Raw genomic sequence first — 23,471 nt, forward strand, 5'->3', positions numbered from 1 at the left:
ATTATCATCAGAATTCAGGTAAAAAACTTGTTGTGCGGAACTCTCCTTTAACTTGATCCTTCCTTTATTGAACTCAGTCTTGTTGCTTACTTTTGCAACACAGTCCAGAGTGGCACGTCAGCCTGTCCTTGGACAGATAGAGCACAGGCTGGATGCTACTGCTGATGTCCATCAGGCCAAAGCAGAAGTAGCGAACGTAGCACTCGTGCACGTCAGGGGTAAAGTAGCTCTTGAAAGGCAGCAGCGCCACGAGCGGAAGGTAGTGGCAGACTATGATGGCCAGGATGATGATGACCATCTTGAAGGCTCTCTTCTTGACCGGGTGCATCTCGTCGCGGCCTGGCCCGGACTGCCGCAGAGCCCAGAGGATGGAGATGTTGCAGAACACCATGAAGGCGAACACGGCGAGCAGCATGGCGGAGTAGACGGAGGTCTCGAAGTCCACGATGGTCCCCACGCACTTGGCAGTGGCGTAGGCCAGCGTGATGATCCACACCGATGCGACCAGGCCGGCCCTGTGCTGGCGGTCCTGGGATGGATGGATGGATGGATGGATGAATAAATGAATGAATGAATGAATGAATGGATGGATGATGCATGGATGGATGGATGGATGGATGAATGAATGAATGGATGGATGGATGGATGAATGAATGGATGGATGATGCATGGATGGATGGATGGATGGATGAATGAATGAATGGATGGATGGATGGATGGATGGATGGATGATGCATGGATGGATGGCAACAATTTTCAACACCAATGTTGTGATAACATAACTCACTGATAATTATCACACGTTTTCCACACTTTTCCGAAAATGTATTTACAACCCAACCATATTTTTATACCGGTTCCTAAAATAATTCACGTCCGGGCTGATTTGCACCTCCGTTGTCAGTCCATTCCACAAACTGAAATGCATGTATACTTTTCAATGTTGACTTAACGCAAATTACGCAATGCCCTTTGAAATGAAGCTCTCGTCTTAAATTGTAACACCCCCTCTCTCTCTCTCTATATCACCTTCAGTTCGTTGAATTTGATGGGGTGGAGCACGGCCGCGTATCGGTCGAGACAGATGCAGGAGAGGAATATGGGCGAGGAGTCCTTGATGCCGTAGACGAAGCTGAGGACGTACCAGGTGCTGCTGGTGGTCAGGAAGACCAGCGTGGTGACCTCCAGGGGAATGGTGACGCAGAAGATGATGTCCACCACCGCCAGGTGTAGGAAGAAGATGTCCGAGGTGGACCCGTCCCGCTTGTTCCTGAGAATGAGCCACAGCACCATGATGTTCGCCGGGAGACCTAGCAGGGGTGGACAAAGTATCTTACAGTACAACTCAGGTGCTCTTATCATCATACGTCACATTTCGTGCTCAGCCAATCAAATATTTTTTGTGGTACACACAGACACACAAAGCTGGGCATAGGAAGGGCTAGCGCTCCTCAAACACGGGCCCCCAGTTTCGGGGCCGGGTCCGAAACGGTTGAGAAATGACAGAATTACCGTGTGGTGGTCCCTCTACTGTACCCTCTACTGTACTGTGCTACCCACACACATAGCTCCGTAAGGGAATGGTTGCACCACTCAAAAATACAAAAATAAAAAGACCACGAACGGGAGGCCGACGGGCCCCGGAGCTTATATATATTTTTGCGATATTTAAGTGGTTAATTCTTAATAGGCTATATTTAACATTTCTGTCCCAAGGTCACTTCCTAGAAATGTAATTGAGTCAAAAGTACAATAAACTGTATTTCTATTTGAAATACAAAAAAACCAAAACTCAAATGTACAATAAAGTAAATTGGTACAGTACCTAGAAACATGTTGATGGTCTGCAGGCTCAGGTACCAGATGAAGGCGGTTGGCATGTGTTTGCAGCCCTCATACACAGTCTGCTGTCCCAGGCTGAGGTTAATGGATCTCGGGGAGATGAACAGCACGGGCATGCTGATGTGTATTGGCTCCATGTTGGCAGGAGAACCAATAGTGGTCTGTCAGGGCAAGAATAGAGAGTCATAGTGGTTTCATGTTGAAGTGACCTGTTGAGCACGTGCACTAGAGTAGATTTGAGTTGTTGGATTTACCCATTCTGACCTGAGATCAGATTTAAAAAATGTCTTCTACATCCTGACAGTTTTCCATTCTGACCTGAGATCAGATTCTGTCTTCTACGTCAGTTGCTCTTCGATTTTTCAAAAATAGCAGATAATGCTAACACCAAAATGGGTTCCCGCCCAAAATGGGTTAAACTCTCCCTAGATGGAATAATGCTACTGAGACTTGATCTGATTGATCAATGAATGTATGTTTTGTAATAATCAAAGTAACTAGTAACTAAAGTTTTTAAATAAATGTAGTGGGGTAAAAGTACAATATTTGTCTCTGAGATGTAGTGAAGTAGAAGCAAAAGTTTTGGAAATTTGAAATACTAAAGTAAATAAAGTACAAATACCTCAAAATATTACTTAAGTATAGCACTTAACTAAATGTACTTAGTTATTAAGTACTTGTGCTTAAAGAGGGAAATGGATAATACTCAGGAATTATATATTAATGAGATAATATTCAGTTCAAACGTTGAATTTCTTACACTCACAACAGAGGGCAGTCCTCCCCACGTTATATTCATATTCATATTATTTTATTGTGTATACCAGACATGATGCCGGGCCAATAGGACCACACACCACCACCTACAGTCAGGACTTTGGTCTTGCGTGAATTATTACTTTACTAGATGTTGTTGCAGGCAACAGAGCACACATGGGAGACATTCTTCTCAGGTCTCTGCAGGGGCACTTGCCTGCCGAGCAATTACTGGCCATGTTTTACTTGCCCAAAGGTCATGCCCACTTGGGCGAAAAGTAAAATAGTGATTAATTGTATGATCACATACACATGCTGTGAGATATGGGCATACCTCCATTTTTATGCCAAACATCTCAATAGCTATTCAGTCTGACTCATTTTAAATATACCACATACAGCCGCTGTTTATAGTGAACTAAACACAGTTGCTTCTCCACTCAAACGCACTTGCCCGTTGGCCATTGGGCAACCTGAAGGCAAACTCCCCCTTCCTGAAAGTTGTATTTACCTGCCAGGGGCAGGTGGGCAACCCTTAGCCTGTGTGGGGTCCTTGAGTGCAGACAAAGCTTCACACACTGAAATAGATGTATTATGAACTAGGCTTAGATTTTAATGACTTGTGAGTAGAGAACAGATTAAAAAAAAAAAAAAAAAGTTATTCATTCAATAATTAATCATAATCATAACGATCTCACTTACCTCTATTGATTTCAGGAGTCTTTGGTTCTCTCACAGACCTCACAAAGTAGCCTACTGAAATGTCTGGAACTTTCCAGTAACCTTTACTGGACGGACCACTACTTCATGTATATATTCCTCCTTGAGAAAACAGTGCATGTGAAACTATTATATAATGGCATATTGCAGCCTCATCAATGTAACCCATGCTGTAGTCTGATGTAACGTTACCTCAGTTGTTTACGGAGAACGGTTATTATACTAAATTATGTAATGAATTAATGGATGAATGGCTCATGGCTGGAACTGAAATACCATTTGCATTTAAGGTCCCTGCGTGACCTTGGATGTGGACAGTAGTGGGAATAGTACTCAAATGTATCAATACTGCAAAATAGAGATACTCAGTTACAAGTAAAAGTGCGGTATTCAAAATGCACTTTTTTACTCATGGTGCTTCACATTTAAAGACAATAGACACATTAAAAAAAAAGAGGCAGAGCCTTTTAAAAACATCAAAAAGTAAAGAAAGCAGACAACATTGGCAGGAGAAAGTGTGAATGCATTCAAAGTGCAATATAGATACAGTAAAGTGATATTAATCTCTCAAGATGTTGGTCTTGGGGGCAATACCTACTTGTACGTGTAGATCTGCTAGTTCTTGCTATTTTGGAATTGGAATCCTGAATGTTTGCGTGCGTGCGTGAGAGACTGATTTCAAGCCTGGACTGAACATCACTCGAGTACCACTACTACTAATGAAGGTGCCAGCACACTGACCGATGACCTGTCAGTGGAGAGGAGTGAGATATCTCTGTAAAAAATAGCAGAACTACAAGCGCACAAGCCAGTATATGCTACTGTATGTTGGCATTTAGCTCTTTAATGGTACCAGCCCTGTCACACAGTGTGGAGTGCCTGATTGGACAGGGCCTTACATCCCTGTTACGTGACAAGTTTCTAACAGGGCTCTGACAGGCCCTGTCACAGTATCATGTCAGTATCATGTCATAGTGTGCCAGTATCATGTCAGCATCATATCAGTCATTATTATGTCAGTATCATGGTCAGTATCATGGCCAGTATCATAGTCAGTATGATGTCAATATCATGTCAATATCATGTCAGCATCATATCAATATCATGGTCAGTATCATGCCAATATCTTGTCAGTATCATGGTCAGTATCATGTCAGTATCATGTCAATATCATGTCAGCATCATGGCAGTATCATGTCAGTATCATGGTCAGTATTATTATGGCAGCATCATGTCAGTATCATGGTCAGTATATCTGGTCAGTATATCTGGTCAGTATCATGGTCAGTGTCATGTCAGTATCGTCATATCATGTGAGGCATTATTTTAGTATCATGTCAGCGTCATGTCAGTATCATGGTCAGTATTATTATGGCAGCATCATGTCAGTATCATGGTCAGTATATCTGGTCGGTATCATGTCAGTATCATGGTCAGTATATCTGGTCAGTATATCATGTCAGCATCATGGTCAGTATTATTATGGCAGCATCATGTCAGTATCATGGTCAGTATATCTGGTCGGTATCATGTCAGTATCATGGTCAGTATATCTGGTCAGTATATCATGTCAGCATCATGGTCAGCATCATGTCAGTATCATGGTCAGTATATCTGGTCAGTATATCTGGTCAGTATCATGGTCAGTGTCATGTCAGTATCGTCATATCATGTCGGCATTATTTTAGTATCATGTCAGCGTCATGACAGCGTCATGTTCACTATAGTAGCATGTCACTATCATCAGCTGTGTGTGTATGACAACTACCTTGTATTCTAACAATCTGTTTTATTACTAATTGTGCATGATTTTTTAAATATTTCTTCACATTTAAGACATTTTGTTTGTCAATGTCATCCCCTGTGTCAGGTTGTTTGCGAGCTCCAGCACCTGGACAATTACCAGTGAATCAAACACTCAACTGGAGAATAATGCAATCTCTCAGCCTTCGTTGCAAAAAGTGGGTGTAAACAATTAAGGTTGGTGGTCAATTAAGGAAGGTGGTCCTTCCTATTGGGGAGGTGATATGATTGGCTTCTAAAAGAGTGGGCGGAGCTTTGTGTTTTCTTGCCGCTGTCTCAGAAGTGTCCAGACGGGTGTTTACCTGATGACATCTGGCACAGGGGTGATGAAATAATTAAGGGCTCAACAGGTGCAATGTTGGAAAATAATTAATGTCCAGGTCCAATTAACTGATTCACAGGAGATTGTTTCAAAACATGAGTAAGGACACAGGGCTGCTATGAGTCCTCATGTGTGTTTTTAGATGACCCATTACACTACAGCCTTTACCACACAAGTTACAAGTAAATGGTGTTTCCCCCTGTGTGAGTCCTTGTGTGTCTTTTTAGTTAATTACTATGACTACAGCCTTTACCACAAACTGTACAAGTAAATGCCTTTGTGAGCCTTTTGTATATGATATGTGGTTTTTAGAGGACAGCAATAAAGCTTTTACCACAAACTTTGTAAGTAAGAGGTTTTCCCCTGTATGGATCCTTGTGTGCCTCAGGTTTGCCTTCCTATTAAAACATTTTAGCACAGCACTGGGCTATGTATACTCATAGCTTCACTGCACAGATAATCTACTGTTAGACAGATATGAGGTTCTTAGCTTGCTTATGATTCTTACGGACTATTTCTATGTACACGGTATGTATTACCTTGTATTGTTCCTGCTTACTATAAATCACTGGATTAAAAAGTGCACATGGATTAATTAATACTTAAAGATGTAGTGCCGTGTTCCAGTTTTTCAGTACTTCATTATGAGGTGACAGTAGTCTACTTGGTGTGGTTGTTATGTGCAATGATTTGTATTTAGGGTTTCTTCCTGGAGGCTGAAACCTTGACAGTCAAACGTGCCAATGAAAAAAAAAACAGTGATATAGTGACATCACAATATCATCCCCTCCCCTAACCCCTCCATCATACAACAGCTGTGGGGCTTCAATTCAGGTGGATCACCCCCCCCCCCCCCCCCCCCCCCATCACCACCCACCAGGCAAACCAGGCATACTTAATTAACTGGTGGGCGTGGTCACATAACAATGTACAACTACATTGTAACAAACACTGTTTTGAAAAAAAAAAGAAATCCTCCTTATATAATAATACCTGGTGATCATATTTTAGGGTGGGAAAAAAATCATGGCACTCCATCTTTAATTCTGTGTTTTGGTCAAAGCAATTTAAGTGTAGGCTATAAGGCCTATGAGGTTTGGTTTGAACTAGCAACCTTCAGACTGACAAGGTAGACACTGTACCAATCAAGCCATAGCATCCACATTAAGTGCATGAGGAAGACGCACAGAACTTTTTTCCCCTCCTTCCGTTTGAAGCCATGCCTTCTACAATATTAATTTGCTCATGGAGGCTTCATTTTTTTTTACATACAAACTTCTCCTCACCGTTAATTTGGCATGGCCCTATCATATTGCCAAGTTTTGCGAAAACCGACTGCACGGTTCAGCCAGAACTGCTATTTTTGGCGAAGGAGAGAAGGAGAAGAAAAAAACTGACAAAAACAACAAGGGTAATTAATAACAATAATATTGTCTGTCTGTCTGTCTGTCTGTCTGTCTGTCTGTCTGTCTGTCTGTCTGTCTGTCTGTCTGTCTGTCTGTCTGTCTGTCTGTCTGACTGACTGACTGACTGACTGACTTGTCGTTCGCTCGCTCTCGCTCTCGCTCTCGCTCTCGCTCTCGCTCTCTCTCTCTCTCTCTCTCTCTCTCTCTCTCTCTCGGGGGATCCCTTACATTTATCACGTGACGTGAACCAGCAGTGGCTTCTGATTGGCCGCCCTGCTTTTCCCCGATGTCTTCAACAGTTCAACTACCAGGAAGCAGCTGCAGTATGGATGTGGATGTTACCCTTAGAAGATGTTATTGTTACCCTTTAACTTTAGATATGACTCAGTTGCATCACGTTTGTTCCTGTTTTAGTTTTTTACTGCATATTTATTCGGAGAACAATTAAGTTAAACTGAAATGACTTCCTAATCTAAAAGTAGATTTTCTTTCTTCTTCTTTGATTTTCTTCATTTCATGTTCAGAATGTTTTTATGTGCCGCTTCGGTTGTGGTGTTGTTGTTGTTGGAGGAGAGTGTGTGTTCAGCGGTGACTCCTCAGCCCAACATAGTGTTCATTCTGGCGGATGATCTGGGCTGGAACGATGTGGGCTTCCACCAGTCTGAGATAAACACCCCACACCTGGACGCCCTGTCTGAGAAGGTAAATGAATAAACAAAACACTACAGCTGGACGTTCTGTCTCAGAAGGTAAAACTACACCTGTACTCTGTCTGAAAAGGTATAATAAACACTACACCTGGACTTTCTGTCAACCATTGTCAAGTAAAAGTCAAGTGTTTAATGTATGTTTTTGTAATAATCAAAATCTACAATGTAACTAGTAAGTTTTCAAATTTGTAGTGGAGTAAATACAATATTTGGATCCGAGAGGTAGTGGAGTAGAAGTAAATTGGAATTTGGTAATTGGAAATACTCAAGTAAACTTCAAATACCTCAAAATTGTTATATACAGTACTTAATTAAATGTACTTATTACTTTTCACCACTGCTGTCCACAGCAGACTCTCTGTCCACAACTGGACTATCTGTCTGACAAGGTTTTTAATTGTTATTAATAATCTAACTACGCCATAACCAGTAACATAAAATATGTTGGAAAATAGCCGATCTACAAGCTCACATGCAAGTTCTTGAGCTTAGTCCAGTTACCCTGGGTAAACATACCGGTATAGTAACTTTCTTTCTTTCTTTGCACCGTGATGAGCTTGTGGATCTGCTATTTCTTTGGGGGTTTTTTTTTAAAGATGTTTGACACAAACAAAGGACATTGTCTCTACATTTTTATTTCTTTTGTAAATCCATTGTAATGTTTCAGTTTGTAGTTGTTCATTTTATTTTATTTACGTATACTATAATAAGTAATCTCTCTCTCTCTCGCTCTCCACTCAACAGGGCGTCCGACTGGAGAACTACTATGTCCAACCTCTGTGCACCCCCTCCAGAAACCAGCTGATGACTGGAAGATACCAGGTGATTAATTAATTTATCTTAATTACTAGTTTATTACTGAAAGAATAATTAAGAATAAGAGAGAATTAAAATAAAATGGCCTAAACCATACAGTATGTGCAATTGTGCATATTATTTTTTACATGTAGATCAGGGTTTCTCAAAGTGGGCACTATGGTGCCGGCCCGTGACACAACAATACTTAGCCAGACTACTGTCTACTACCTCCGACTATGCTGCAACACACACACCCACCCCTCCCCACCCCATAACCGCAAACCACATGCAATCCCACATTCATATAAATCATATGCTTTCGTAATTTCATCAATGTCACTCAGAGAGTCTAGAGAGTAGAGACAGTAAAACAGACTTGAGTTGCACTTTCATCGGTTTCAATCTACACTACACTACACTAAGGTCGCATTCACACCAAATACTTCGTTAGACTCGATGCGAATTGGCAGAGAAGTTGGGATTCTAGGCAGTGTTTTTATGTGTTTCCTTAAGCAATTGATTTATGTCCTCATATTTAGATCAGGGCTTCGGTCTCCTCTCCTCATTTGACCACGTCTATCCACGGTAACGAGACATCTTTGCGCTGCGTATAATATGCATTCTCTGTCTCCAACTGTGTTTAGCTCCTCACCTGCCACATTGTTTGCTTAATTTCCTTTATTTGCTGCGGATTGCATTCACACCTGCACCTAATCGAAATCAAGTGTGATTGGAAGCGCAGCGAAACCGCCGTTTTTGGTTGAAGTAGAATGCGGTTCTTTGATGCACATTAGGATTCGAATGAGGCTTCACACCTGCCAAACGAAGCACACTTTCCGACAATGTGCAGCAGGATTCGTTTTAATCGCAGTAAAGCTTTCTGGTGTGAAGGCGACCTAAGTCTCTTTACCAAAAAATAGCCGATCTACAATCTCACATCGCGTCACGTTTCTGCTCGTTTTTGGCGAATGTTCCCCCATAATAAGAATGCTGGATTAAGTGGTTAAATGACAAGTATACAAGTTATTTTCAGTCTGTCCTATAATGGAATCAAATATTCTGACCAGTTTTCCTCGTTACATTGTATCTCAAGGGGAAAGATTTACTTTTTGTAATTCAGGTGGTGCTGTGGATTAAAAAAATGTTTTTACAGGAGTAACCTGAGACCAAGATCTTTGAAAGCCAACGTTTAGAGTAGCCAATCATTTTTTTACAACAGTTCGCACAGACACCCGTAAAAGCCGGATGCGCCACAGTGGATTCCAACCCACCACGTCTTTCTGAGTATAAGAGGAATATTAGGAACATTATAAATAGGCCCAGCTAAGTCCTGCCGCATGCAGGAGCTAACTATTTCCATAGACCGCTTCGTAACCTCGGGTTCCAACAGCCAAGAAGGCTTCCATTAGAACCGATTGAAAAGGAAACTTTATACTTCATACACAATTTAAAATAATTGTATCGGTGACATTGTTCATTTCATAAGTGACATTGGTAAACTCTATATATTATCAAAGTATTCTGCGGCACCACAGCACCCACTTTGAGAAAACCTTGCATATATTATAGCAGTGTTACTGTCTGAAGGCTTCTACTATCTTTGTGTTTTAATGTTCATTGGTTATGTTGTTGTGACACTGTATTTTGGGAAGTCAAAGTTGCAATGTTCATCTTTTGTAAAGATGTTACTTTGGCAGACGAGATAAGGGCCTTGTAGCGTTTCCTGTTTTCAACACAACCATGAGCGTGCATTTTAAAGCTGATGATTACGTTAAATACTGCAGCTCTAGTAATCATTGCTATAGATTAGTGATTATACTGCAGCTCATAGATGAGTGGTTCTCAAATGTGTTTTTCCCCTGTAACTCTTGTTGTTTCATTAGTCATCTGAATTGTTACTTTTAGTCTAGTTTTAGTCTTTTAGTCGTCGCGTTGAGAGCTTGTAGAATGTAGATGGATTATTCCGGGAGCGTGACACCCGAGCATTGTCTTAACGCTGCATTCTATACATTCAATAATTGTGTAGACTTCTTGTAAATTAACGTAAGTAATGCAGATATTTAACAGTACTTTTACTCTTGAGAGTGTAAAATGAAACCAATGGGTCCATTTGGTTTCATTTTAGCTTGTAGATTGGCTATTTTCATGTCATTAGTTATTTTAAGATGAAAGAGTATATGAATTGATCAAACTGCAATAGCAATAGAATAGAAGTTTAGAAGCATCTTCCAGAAACATGAATGGTCTCAGAAATGTCATGATTTCTTCAGCTGGTCGGCCTAAAACATCATTACATTTTCAGTCTTGGGATTTTATTTTGCTTTATTCCATGCACACAGATCCACACAGGCATGCAGCACCAGATCATCTGGCCGTGCCAGCCGTACTGCGTGCCAATGGACGAGGTGCTGCTGCCACAGCTGCTGCAGTGGGCCGGCTACGCCACCCACATGGTGGGCAAGTGGCACCTGGGCATGTACAAGAAGGACTGCCTGCCCACCCGGAGAGGGTTTGACTCCTACTTTGGTGGGTAACCTGATTGATATCATCGCTGTCTGGCAGAAACAACATGCCATATTCCACATCTATTAATTATTAATTTAATTGTTTCATAAAATAAATGACCATATTTCATACTTGGCTTAAAGGGATATTTCAAAATAATGTTTGTCTTTTCAGGCTTATGTGAACATCCCAAACTGTTTTTAAGTTGCTTTAGATATTTGATTTTCATTTAAGCTCCCATCCTATAAGTAAGTAAGTAGCCATGAGGCCCATAGAGCAGGAGCCTGCTTCCTGTTTCTATAGCGTGAGGCAGCTTGATGTACAAGTACACCCCCTGGACATGACGCTAGTATGTCGCAGGGACTTACCCCCAATCCAACCCTTGATGCTGAGTGCCAAGCAGGGAGGCACTGGGTCCCATTTTTAGAGTCTTTGGTATGACCCGGCCGGGGATCGAACCCCGGCCTCCCAGTCTCAGGGCGGACACTCTAACCACAAGGCCACTGATCTCCCATCCTATACAAACCCATTCTAACTTCAACCTCTAATGACAATATAAGTCATCACTCCCATCATGTTAGATAATAATATCCATCTTCCTGTATCGTTCCATATCTTTATCTGTTGAATGAGTCTGATAGAGAAACCTCACAGTTTAATAAAATAGATTATTAAATGCTAAATGGTAGCGCTTTTATCCAAATGGCTTTACAATGTGCATTACATTAACACCAGTGTTGTGACTAACGCCCTTACATAACGTAACTACTATTTGCAGTAACTTGTAACCTAACGCTTTACATTTCCCCATTCCATAACGGCGCTATAGTTATTGTGCAAGCTTTACCTGCGTTATGACGTCAACTTATGTGATCAGTGAAAAAAGTCTGGCCATGCAGCTCCGTGAGTCTATCATACAGGCGTCTCTGTGCTGCTGAAGTGAAGGGGGCAAATAAAGTTGTGAATCGATATAATTCAACTAAACTGCGGGAGAAACACAGATGTACAAGCCCAACGTGCTGTGCAATGCGATGGGTAGATAACTTGTAGATCTGCTACTTCCAGCGCAGGAAGGGCGCATGCTTATGACGCTCTTTAACTATGCATTCAGCCAGCCAGTGACAGACTCACAACACAGACAGAACACACACGCACTGCAGCAGACGGAATGCACAGGCAGATCCGACAAAACTTTGCACACATCTGTGCTTTGCCTTTCATCCACGCTTCCATAGCCTTTTAAATCTTATTTCCCATCCACGGGCACAAGCAACGTGATATCAGCAGCTTCCACCCGATCTGTGGTGGTGTTCTGTTGACGAGGGAAGCTACTAGCTAGCATGGGAGCTAACGTTAGTTTCACAATGTACTTTGCATCCGTTCCCCAACCCCTCACACTCGCTGCTGCGTTTACACGGGCAGACACAAAGACGAATGGGAATATCATTTGGAGCTTTAACAATGAATGATAGACTGTATCGTTGCGTCTGCCCGTGTTTAATGGTCTGGGTTTCACTGTCCACAGCAGGCAGACCTGTCAAAACGATGCACTTCCCAAAAGTCAGAGACATGCCACCACCTATAAATTCAAAGCCACATCTGGAATATCGCTATTTATTTTTATTTTATTCTATAGTCTTAGTTTTTCTCTAATAAAGTTGTTTTTATTTGTTTTCTCATGTTCTCCTCTTTAAGTACTCAGAAGCTTTATATAAATAATATTATCACTATAATTATTACTACTTGTTTTATTGCCTATGCTTATGTAGAAAAAAAGCTCACTGCTCAGGTCAAATATGCCTATTGATATGCGATTAAAATGTGATTAATTGAGATGAATTCATCACAAAGCCTCCAATTAATTAGATGTTTTTTAATGAAGTCCCAAGTCTCCCAACCCTATTCTTTATAGATCTAGCTTCAAAAAAAAGTTCCTATATTCGGTATTCGGTTTCGGCCGTTTTTTATATTATTATTTTTATTAAGTAAAGTAAAGTAAAGTGAAGTAGTTACTTTCATAATTTCATGTAAAGTAAAGTAACAAATTACTTTTTTAGATAAGTAACGATAACTATAATGCCTTACTTTTTAAAAGTAACTTCCCCAACACTGATTAACACACACACACACACACACACACACACACACACACACACACACACACACACACAGACAGATTGTTATATTCGCACACACACACACACACACACACACACACACACACACACACACACACACATTCATACAATGATGGCAGAGGAAACCATGCAACCTGCTCATCGGGAGCAATTAAGGGTGTCTTGCTCAAGGACACTTCCCACACTAACCCAGGCAGACTGCAAATTGAACTGGGAACGTTCTTATTATATATTTTGACGTTTTCTACTACAGGCTACTTGACGGGCAGTGAGGATTACTTCAGTCACGTTCGCTGCAGTCCCATTGTGTCTGAGAACGTGACGCGCTGCGCCCTGGACCTCCGCGATGGGGAACAGGTGGCCGACGGCTACAAAGGACATTATTCCACCGAGCTGTTCACTGACCGAGTGGTCAGCATCATACGCAAACACCCCCACAAGAAGGTACGCACGCACACACACACACACACACACACACACACACACACACGTACTGTTCTCTGACCGAGTGGTCAGCATCATACCCAAACACCCCCACAAGAAGGTACGCACGCACACAAACACACACACACACGCACTGTTCTCTGACCGAGTGGTCAGCATCATACCCAAACACCCCCACAAGAAGGTACGCATGCATGCATGCACACACGCCCACACACACACAGTAGATCAGCTATTTTCAGCATGCGACCAAGTGTAAAATCAGCCATTATGACGCCATCACGGCCCGCCAAAATATGTTTTTGTCAACAAAATCAACTATAGAATTGGTCAACTAAAATCTCATGATATTTAGTTGACTAAAACTGGACTAAAAGATTCCAGATGACTAAAATATGACTAAATAGACTCAATAGATCCTACAGTATGCCGAAAATAGCCGTTCTACAAGCTCACAACATCCCTGTGACTCGAACTTCTATCTTCGTAGCGCGACACCCACACGCAGCTAAGCATAAAATGACTTAAAATGACTTGATCTCTTCTTCTTTTATTTGTTGACTACAATTATCAATATATTAAATTTTTTGACGAAATGATCAATATATTTAGTTACAGCCTTGGAGACTGCACAGGCGTTATCATAGTTGTAGTTTTCCTCAGTGAAAAAAGCTAATCGACAAACGTTATGTTTTAGTCTACGAAATGAACAGGACCTCTATTGCAATGTGTGAGTGACTTTATTTTATATTGTGAAATCAATAGAGTAGGTAGGTACCCTCACAAAAAACATGCAGTAATCCTACACTGCCTCCCCCTGGGTGGGAAAGGAACTGGTTGAAATAACGGGTAAACTCACCCCTGTCAGGTGATCGGCCTGCTCACTCATACATTGAAAGAAGCATGAGCTCAGTTTGGGGCTCTCCCCAGGTTGGCAGAGGGAGAGTAGCCCCCAGGATTACAGCTCAGGCAATTGGCAGCGGGTTAAAAAATGGGTTACAAAATTGTTAGATAAGAATTTAAAAATATATTGTGAAATCAATCAGTTTTTATGTTTTGTTTTGTTTGTGTTTGTTTTAGCCGTTGTTCATGTACGTAGCGCTGCAGGCGGTGCACGCTCCACTACAGGTTCCAGAACGATATGTAGCTCCTTATAGCTTCATAAAGGACTATCACCGCAGGTATTATTATTATTATTATTAGTAGTAGTAGTATTTAAAAACAAGTTGGTGAAGTTGTAGCGATCCACTACTAAACACACATACACACACACACACACACACACACACACACACACACACACACAGTAACGTCCAGTCCCCGACACATCCACAATACCCTCAATTTATTTTCTAACTATTAAGGTCCCCACACACCAAGCAGGGTTTTCTGATTTCTAGCGGCGTTTCTCCATCGGTTTTCCGAAAAACGTGTCCAGTGTGCAACCACCTTTACTCGAAGTATAATTTTAACACAGCAGATTTCACTGTGTAGTTTATGAATTGAACACATTGATACAGTTCCCTGCTGTGGTTCCCTGCTGCGGTTAACAAAGTGCAGTGTGAAATCAAACGCAGCAAATAAAAATTATAAAGAATGATGCAACTTCACCCCCCAATTGCATCGAGGCTACACCGACGTTGAGGTGAGAAAGCGACATAAAACTAACCCGTGACTCCCGACATGCGTGGCAGGTTAAAACTAACCTGTGGCTTCCCTGCGATGTTAGGTTTAGGTTAAGGTTTTGCGTATGGTGTCCGTCTGTTAGTACATCGGACGAAACACATCCTATATAGACAGTATGCTGGCATCATGACTGCCATGGACGAGAAAACATTAGTTCTATGTTATAATTATAATGTTTATATATACTATTATAGACAGTATGCAGGCATGGTGAGTGCCATGGACGAGGCAGTACGAAACATCACACACAGCCTGATGGAGGAAGGTCTCTGGAACAACACTATACTGGTCTTCTCTACAGGTACAATATAAAACAAAAAATCTGCATCGCAAAGATGGCAGATCATGATGCTAAGTGGTCAAGCGGCATTCTGTGTCAGCCCAACTGTTAATTTAATCTATAATGCAGTGGTTTTCAACCAGCACCACCAGTGGTCCTTGTCCTTGAGGGGGTTCCACGTGGTCCTCAGCTAAATGATGGAGAGTTGGTAACCAAATGGACCCTTATAGAACTTTAACTCTTATGGAAACCAAATGGTTTCATTTTACGCTCTCAAGAGTTAAATTTGACAAGACGTTTACATAATTAGAGAATTGTTATTTTGATCAATGTATGCCTGTTATTCTCCTATGGTACCAACATCAAAATATATCATGGAATTGAAAACCTTATCCAATGATGACAAAATATTCTTTAGTTTTGTGTCTGAGAGGCTAAATCTCATCAAATGGTGGTCCGTGGCTCAAATGCTGATATGAAATCTCGAACCTGGCACAGATTGAGTTAATATTTTATAATGATCCAGTTTGAGATCGCTCTATCTACTGTCTATCAGTGTCTCCATTGCTAGAAGATAAACCGGAAGTGGTCCGTCCGTCAGTAAAAAGCTTCCCTCTCGTTGACTTCAACGATGGCCAAAATCTTAAAATCCTAATCGATCCTACAATGTTTGGGAGCTTAATGTATTCTTTATTTTATAATAAAACATGAATCCAAGCTCACGCTAATAATAATAATCCTCCGGGCAATTGTCCTCAACCTAGAGCGAGGCTAGACTACAGATATGGAGGTGGAGGCCATCACGTCCGTCTCGGGTCGATGTGACTCTTCTCTGCTTATTTCGCACATTTCTCTGGCACTGCCCTCACGATCCCGCCTATGGTAACGGCATAACAGATAATGTTTTGATTATTGGATCATGTTTTGATTTAGAGATACTATTTTGATGAACAGAAAATATTTTGAATGAGAGATAATGTTTGGAATGATGACAGACAGTGTGTGTGTTTGACAGATAACGGTGGCCAGACTCTGTTCGGAGGAAGCAACTGGCCGCTGAGAGGCAGGAAGTGGTCGCTGTGGGAGGGTGGAGTCAGGGGCGTGGCCTTTGTGGCCAGCCCGCTGTTGCAGCGGCCCGGGCGTGTCAGCCGCGAGCTCATCCACATCTCTGATTGGCTGCCCACGCTGGTGGGTGTGGCAGGAGGAACCACCAATGGCACGAAGCCACTGGACGGCTTCGACGTGTGGAACACCATCAGGTGAGGAGAGAGCTCGTTAACTAATTAACTAATTAACACACGTTGGAGCCAACAGAAAAAGGTTTATCTGAAAAAGAGTAAAAAACAAGCTATATTAAAAAAAGCTTTATAAACCACATATGGGCTATAGCCCACGGTCCAAAATGATGAGAAACGAGGCTAACTTTTTTTTTTCAAAATTTCAAAAAACATGGGCTATAACCCATCGTTTTTGTCATTTCGTCATTTTTTTTAAATCTTCAAAAATGATGAAAAACGGCGCGCTATAGTATGCCGTACGATATGGGCTATAGCCCACGGTCCAAAATGATGAGAAACGAGGCTAACTTTTTTTTTCAAATTTTCAAAAAACATGGGCTATAACCCATCGTTTTTGTCATTTCGTAATTTTTTTCAAATCTTCAAAAATTATGAAAAACGGCGCGCTATAGTATGCCGTACGATATGGGCTATAGCCCACGGTCCAAAATGATGAGAAACGAGGCTAACTTTATTTTTCAAAATTTCAAAAAACATGGGCTATAACCCATCGTTTTTGTCATTTCGTCATTTTTTTCAAATCCTCAAAAATGATGAAAAACGGCGCGCTATAGTATGCCGTACGATATGGGCTATAGCCCACGGTCCAAAATGATGAGAAACGAGGCTAACTTTTTTTTTCAAAATTTCAAAAAACATGGGCTATAACCCATCGTTTTTGTCATTTCGTAATTTTTTTCAAATCTTCAAAAATGATGAAAAACGGCGCGCTATAGTATGCCGTACGATATGGGCTATAGCCCACGGTCCAAAATGATGAGAAACGAGGCTAACTTTATTTTTCAAAATTTCAAAAAACATGGGCTATAACCCATCGTTTTTGTCATTTCGTCATTTTTTTCAAATCTTCAAAAATGATGAAAAACTGCGCGCTATAGTATGCCGTACGATATGGGCTATAGCCCACGGTCCAAAATGATGAGAAAAGAGGCTAACTTTTTTTTTCAAATTTTCAAAAAACATGGGCTATAACCCATCGTTTTTGTCATTTCGTCATTTTTTTCAAATCCTCAAAAATGATGAAAAACGGCGCGCTATAGTATGCCGTACGATATGGGCTATAGCCCACGGTCCAAAATGATGAGAAACGAGGCTAACTTTTTTTTTCAAAATTTCAAAAAACATGGGCTATAACCCATCGTTTTTGTCATTTCGTCATTTTTTTCAAATCTTAAAAAATGATGAAAAACGGCGCGCTATAGTATGCCGTACGATATGGGCTATAGCCCACGGTCCAAAATGATGAGAAACGAGGCTAACTTTATTTTTCAAAATTTCAAAAAACATGGGCTATAACCCATCGTTTTTGTCATTTCGTCATTTTTTTCAAATCCTCAAAAATGATGAAAAACGGCGCGCTATAGTATGCCGTACGATAGAGATATTGTCGTTTATTGGCCAATGAGCAGTGTTGCCATGTTGGCTTATTATAAGCGACTTGGGCTTGTTTCTCTGTAAAGTTGCTTGTTTGCTGGACTTGTTTCTAAAGTGTACTTGCTTATTCAGGCTTGCTTTCACATTATTTAAACCAGTGGTTCTCAAATATTTTCATGAACATGTGTTATCAGCCAGGGAGCATTTGTGTTAGTTCGTGTGTCAAAACTTATTCCAAATATTCCACATTTTAGATTTTTTTAATTATTATTATTTTTTAATAGCCAATGCATATTATGTAAGTTTGAAGTGCTCGTTTTGGCCTACTTGCTTCTTTTGGGATTGTTCTCATAGACCTGGTTGCTGATTTATCTCACAATAATTATTATGGCAACACTGCCAATGACTCCTGACCAATGGTCATTATGCTGTACATTTGTCTCTGTCATCATGGAAACAGTTTTTTTTTTTTTAACTTGTAACCATGAACTCTAGTGGATCTAAGTATGTGTCACAAGGAAAACTTGAGAGAATAGTAGTTTCACTTACTGTACGACAGATTGAAAATTACTTTAAGTGAAACGCAGTCTATTGATCTGGTGTCTTCCAGGAGTCTACTGATGTGATGATGTGTTAACTTGTTTCTTCCAGCAAAGGTTTTGAGTCGCCCAGAGTGGAGCTGTTACACAACATCGACCCCCTCTACTATGATATCGCACCATGTAAGTCTGTCGTCGTTTTAAGGATCTTCATTCAACAGTTGAGCCATGTTGTGGCCTGTTGTAAGTAAAGAAAGGCAGGCAAGCATAGTTTGCGTGTGCACACACTTTCATTCCTTTATTTGGGTTTTCGATTAATCTAAAAATCTATTCTAAATATATCAGGGTCACAATGCAATGCGAGAACTTGCGAGAATTGTCTGTCTAAGCTAGACATAGCATTGTTTTTCCTTTGTTCTGAACAGCCAGAAAGCAGAAGTCTTAAAACGCTCCATTTCTTTATATAGCACATTTCTTTAAAGCAGGTCCTGACAGGTCCTCTATCTCTCTCTTCACAGGTCCCGGCAGGTTCAGTGTGTCCCCACTGGCCCAGCGGGTCCGCTCTGGCTTCAACGTGTCGCTTCATGCTGCCATCCGCTCCTCCAACTGGAAGCTGCTCACCGGATACCCAGGTCTCTGTCCTCTGTGGTGTGTCCTCTGTGTCCTGTCTGTCCAATGTGCATGTGTGTTGTCCACAATGACATATTTACTCTACCAGGTCACTGTCCTCTACTATGACATGTTTAGTCTATCAGGTCTCTGTCACCACTATAATGACATCAGCTCTCTATCACCTCTGTAAAAGAGAAAGTTATCTTGCTGTCAGAATCAACACTGAACACTCACTCTCTCTTGACCACCTGCTCATCTCATTTCCTCCAGGGTGTGACATCTGGTTTCCGAGGCCCGGCCACAACGACACGGGTCCCAGGATGGACCCACTGAAGCCTGTCATGCTGTTCGACGTGGACTTGGACCCTGAGGAGCGGGAGGAGGTTTCGGAGCAGCACCCTGCGGTGGTGGACTACCTGCTGCGTCGCCTACATCACCACCAGCGCAGCGCTGCGCCAGTCACCTTCCCCCCCGACGACCCCCGCTGCGACCCCGGACCCTCCGGGGGCGCCTGGGGACCCTGGGCCTAAGGTTCTCAACCTGTAGGTCGGGACCCCCAGGGGGATCCCCACATGATTTCTGTCATGTATGTAAGAAACAGGCAAAAGAAGAGAGGAAAACACCAGATCTACACTGGGAGGCATTGTGAGCTTGTAGATCTGCCATTTTCACAATATATGCCTCAACTCCTACATTCCTGGTGCTTGTCGGGGTGGGGGGTCCCCAGTTCAAATATGATTATTTTGGGGGGTTCCCCAGTTCAAATATGATTATTTTGGGGGGTTCCCCAGTTCAAATATGATTATTTTGGGGGGTTCCCCAGTTCAAATATGATTATTTTGGGGGGTTCCCCAGTTCAAATATGATTATTTTGTGGTGGTCCCCAGTTCAAATATGATTATTTTGGGGTGGTCCCCAGTTCAAATATGATTATTTTGGGGGGTTCCCCAGTTCAAATATGATTATTTTGGGGGGTTCCCCAGTTCAAATATGATTATTTTGGGGGGTTCCCCAGTTCAAATATGATTATTTTGGGGGGTTCCCCAGTTCAAATATGATTATTTTGTGGTGGTCCCCAGTTCAAATATGATTATTTTGGGGTGGTCCCCAGTTCAAATATGATTATCTTTTGGGGGTCACAGCCTGAAAGGGTTGAGGACCACTGGCCTAGACCAGAGCAGCTGTTCTCAAAGGACCCCCACAATGTTTTTGGCTTACGGACCCCCATCTGAAAACGGGGACCTGTTAAAATGAATGACTCTGCAAGTCTGCATGCGTCCAGAATGACTCACCCAAACCAAACAGAACACTGGAATGTGTTTCAAGATCCAATTGGCTCCAACATTGTTTGGGTTTTTAAAGGACAGATTTCACCCTGATTCGATTTGTTTCGAGACATTACATACCGGTAAATGTTTTGGTAGTTTTAGTTTATTTACAGTTTATTTACCAAGGGGAAGTTCACTGAGAACAAATTATCTTTTTCAGGAACACCCTGCTTCATACGCACGCACACACACATACACACAATTGGGGGTTCAGTGCCTTGCCCAATGGCCCTTCAGTGGTGTTGGGGAGGGGCCATTAACTTCCCCAACCAGATGTTTCCCTGCCAGTCCAGGGAATCAAACGGTTACCCTAACCGTTAGGTTAATATTTTTTATCTAAAACCACAAGGCGCTCGCTCAACTTATCTTGTTGTTTGTTGACTGGTTTGATTGTTTTCTGCTTACTCCTAATGTTGGCACTAGTAGTAAGTCATTCTGCTAAATGCCTGTAATGTATTATAATTTATTTTATTTAACCAGTAAAAAACACATTGAGACTAAATTCTCTTACAAGTGTGAACTGGCCAAGCGAAGAGGCATACAGTATAATGTTGCACAACTCTGCCACTAACAACAAATACAGGACGAGCCTGGCATAACGCACCTGCTGTCATTTCAACCTGAGTGAGGAGATAATTAGGGAAGTATACTTGGCGTCACATACGGTACCTGGCCAAGGCGGCGGCACTGTTGGACGTTGTGACTTTTTAGAGTGTTGGGTACAGATTCTGACTCCACTGTGCTGGTGGCCCTGCCATCTCTCTTACTAGCTCGGGGGTATTTATGCTAGACTCCACTATATATATGTAAAATTATTATTATTAACAAACAAAAAATAAATTCCATTAAAATGTTTTATTAAGAGGTAGAAGTAAATAGCCGATCTACAAGATTGCAACGTGGTGCGAAGCGACCTGTTGTGTTCTTGTAGATCTGCTATTTTCACTAGTTTGGGTCCCCGGCAAATGTCTAATCTTTCTTTTGGTTCGCCACCTGAAAGGTTTGAGAACCGGTATGAATGACTAGCCATTTCGACCGAAAATCAACCGATAATTCCCAGTAGGTTACTTATTACGCCGATCTTATCCAGCCGATCGGCTCGCCTGGAGCCTACTGGCTGCGATTGGCGTTGATGACACGTTAACCGATCTTATCGGTCTAGTCAGGTCTACTGAGCCTACTGAAAATGACAAGCCTCCTCATACCCTCCCCTAAACATAACCGCAAGCATGTCGCAGCGCGGTCCTAACATTAACGCATGTTCGCCAACCTTAATCCTGTCGGTGGGTTTTTTCAGTCGGCAGAGCATGCCCATACTCGTCAAACAATTGTACTGATCCTAAGTGATCACTGCGGTCTTGTCGATTGATATCAGTCGAAACGGGTGTAGCACTGTAGCGACAGGGTTTAGTTGTTTTCATTACAAAGGCTCAGCAATATAGTTGTCACATCACAGTTTTACGGGTAAAGAAAAGTGTCTGAAATTTGTTTTTGTGCATCGTTGCCATAGTGTCCTTTTTCCAAGAAAACTAAGAAGGGGAAAAAAAGTACATGTAAAAGGTTTCTCCTAGTACTGTGCCTGTTTTATCACATTTGTGGACCATGCCTAAAGTGGCCGTTGATTGAGTGATTCAGGTTATTATTAATACAAAAATTAAAATGCATATATCAGCTGTCTGTAAGAGAAACCACCCAACTCCAAAAAAAACAAAAAACATCCAGCTCTAGTGGAGTTATGACGTTTTTGTCGACACACTTTTTAATACTTTTCATACTCTATCTTAAACCGCTGATTTGGAGTCGGGTCACGGGTGCAACAACTCAAGCAGAGTGCTCCAGAGTCCAGACTTCCAAAGATAGCTAAACGGGTTTGCTGGTTTGTCAGATAGTTTGTGTATCCACTGGTATACTTTCCATTGGTTTAATTATTTTTTAACCAACACCAGACCAGGGTGTATCATGTAATATTAACGATTTATAAAATAATTAATAATCAAAATGGAGTTAGGTGGTTTCTGCCTGACAGCAACAATATATTTTACATAACCATACATATGTACAGTAAATATCTGTCAAAAGAAGCTGGAGAGCTTATTTCCGCTGTGGTTCTTTAGTGTAAATGTGTTTGTAAACTTTATATGGTATAATTCAAATGTTTTTGTATACTTTATACGGTATAATTAACAGAAGAAATATTGTTCATGACGTTTGCCAATTATGAGTATTTTTTCATGACACAAATTTGCAAAGCCGATAAAAATATGTTTCTTTTAATGATACTGGCAATATGAAATTGGCATGCTTCCATGCAGTTAAGTTTAGCCTTTTTGATTCATAATTACTTATGGTTACGTAACGTTTGCAGTACTGATTCATAATTACGGTTAAGTTTAAAGAAAACTATTATCTTTGTAGATCAAATTAGGTTGACTGTACTAGGATTCATTTTCCCTGCAATTCTGAGTTGAAGCTATTTGACTTGTCACAATCACAAGGGACACACTGTCAGAGCTGGGACTTGATCCTGTGGCCTCCTGATTCCCAGGCAGGCTCTTTACTCAGTGAACCACTGTGCTTGCTGTGTACAAAAAGCCAAATAGGTAGTGATAGAAGAGCCAGCGAGAGGCTTGTTTCCATTGTGGTTCATGAAACATTTGAATGTCTAGATAAAAAACGACACAACAAAAGAGAAGGGGGCAGGATCACAGAGGAGGGGGCAGGATCACAGAGGAGGGTGGAACACACCAAGGGGGCCGGGCCGATTCCGGGGAGCCGCCTCACGTCCGAAACGGTTGAGAAATGACAGTTACCGTGTGGGGGTCCCTCTACTGTACTGTATTAATTACCCTCCACACAGCAGACCAGGAGGCATAGTGCCACCATTAGCCGTTTCATGTCGCGCACCCCCTA

The 23,471-nt window shown here is 41.6% G+C and overlaps 2 protein-coding genes across 2 annotated transcripts; one reads left to right on the forward strand and one right to left on the reverse strand.

Annotated features, from left to right (window-relative positions):
- Window positions 1–73: 73 nt before the first annotated feature.
- LOC308309658 (uracil nucleotide/cysteinyl leukotriene receptor-like) lies at window positions 74–2,938 on the reverse strand (the record flags this gene model as incomplete). The annotated part of the gene is made up of 4 exons (XM_080755568.1): window positions 74–529; window positions 1,030–1,310; window positions 1,826–2,003; window positions 2,933–2,938. 4 exons carry the CDS (start codon window positions 2,936–2,938, stop codon window positions 74–76), a joined length of 921 nt encoding a protein of 306 aa, XP_080611694.1.
- Window positions 2,939–7,213: 4,275 nt separating this feature from the next.
- arsb (arylsulfatase B) lies at window positions 7,214–22,725 on the forward strand. Its single transcript, XM_080755337.1, has 10 exons — window positions 7,214–7,551; window positions 8,304–8,381; window positions 10,697–10,883; window positions 13,254–13,444; window positions 14,525–14,625; window positions 15,325–15,431; window positions 16,426–16,669; window positions 18,734–18,804; window positions 19,140–19,253; window positions 19,504–22,725. The coding sequence occupies exons 1-10, from the start codon at window positions 7,366–7,368 to the stop codon at window positions 19,761–19,763; spliced, it is 1,539 nt and encodes a 512-aa protein (XP_080611463.1). The 5' UTR covers window positions 7,214–7,365; the 3' UTR covers window positions 19,764–22,725.
- Window positions 22,726–23,471: the final 746 nt, after the last annotated feature.

This window comes from Protomyctophum bolini (assembly GCF_963924005.1).
Source record: "Protomyctophum bolini genome assembly, chromosome: 22".
In the NCBI taxonomy this organism is placed as follows: domain Eukaryota; kingdom Metazoa; phylum Chordata; class Actinopteri; order Myctophiformes; family Myctophidae; genus Protomyctophum; species Protomyctophum bolini.

What these genes read in the sequence shown, in the direction of transcription:
- arsb (XM_080755337.1), top strand. Translation starts at nt 7,366, where the DNA reads ATGTTCAGAATGTTTTTATGTGCCGCTTCGGTTGTGGTGTTGTTGTTG. An exon ending in ATAAAGGACTATCACCGCAG is followed by an intron (nt 14,626 to 15,324) that starts GTATTATTATTA and finishes ATACTATTATAG; the next exon opens with ACAGTATGCAGGCATGGTGA. An exon ending in GCTGCTCACCGGATACCCAG is followed by an intron (nt 19,254 to 19,503) that starts GTCTCTGTCCTC and finishes CATTTCCTCCAG; the next exon opens with GGTGTGACATCTGGTTTCCG.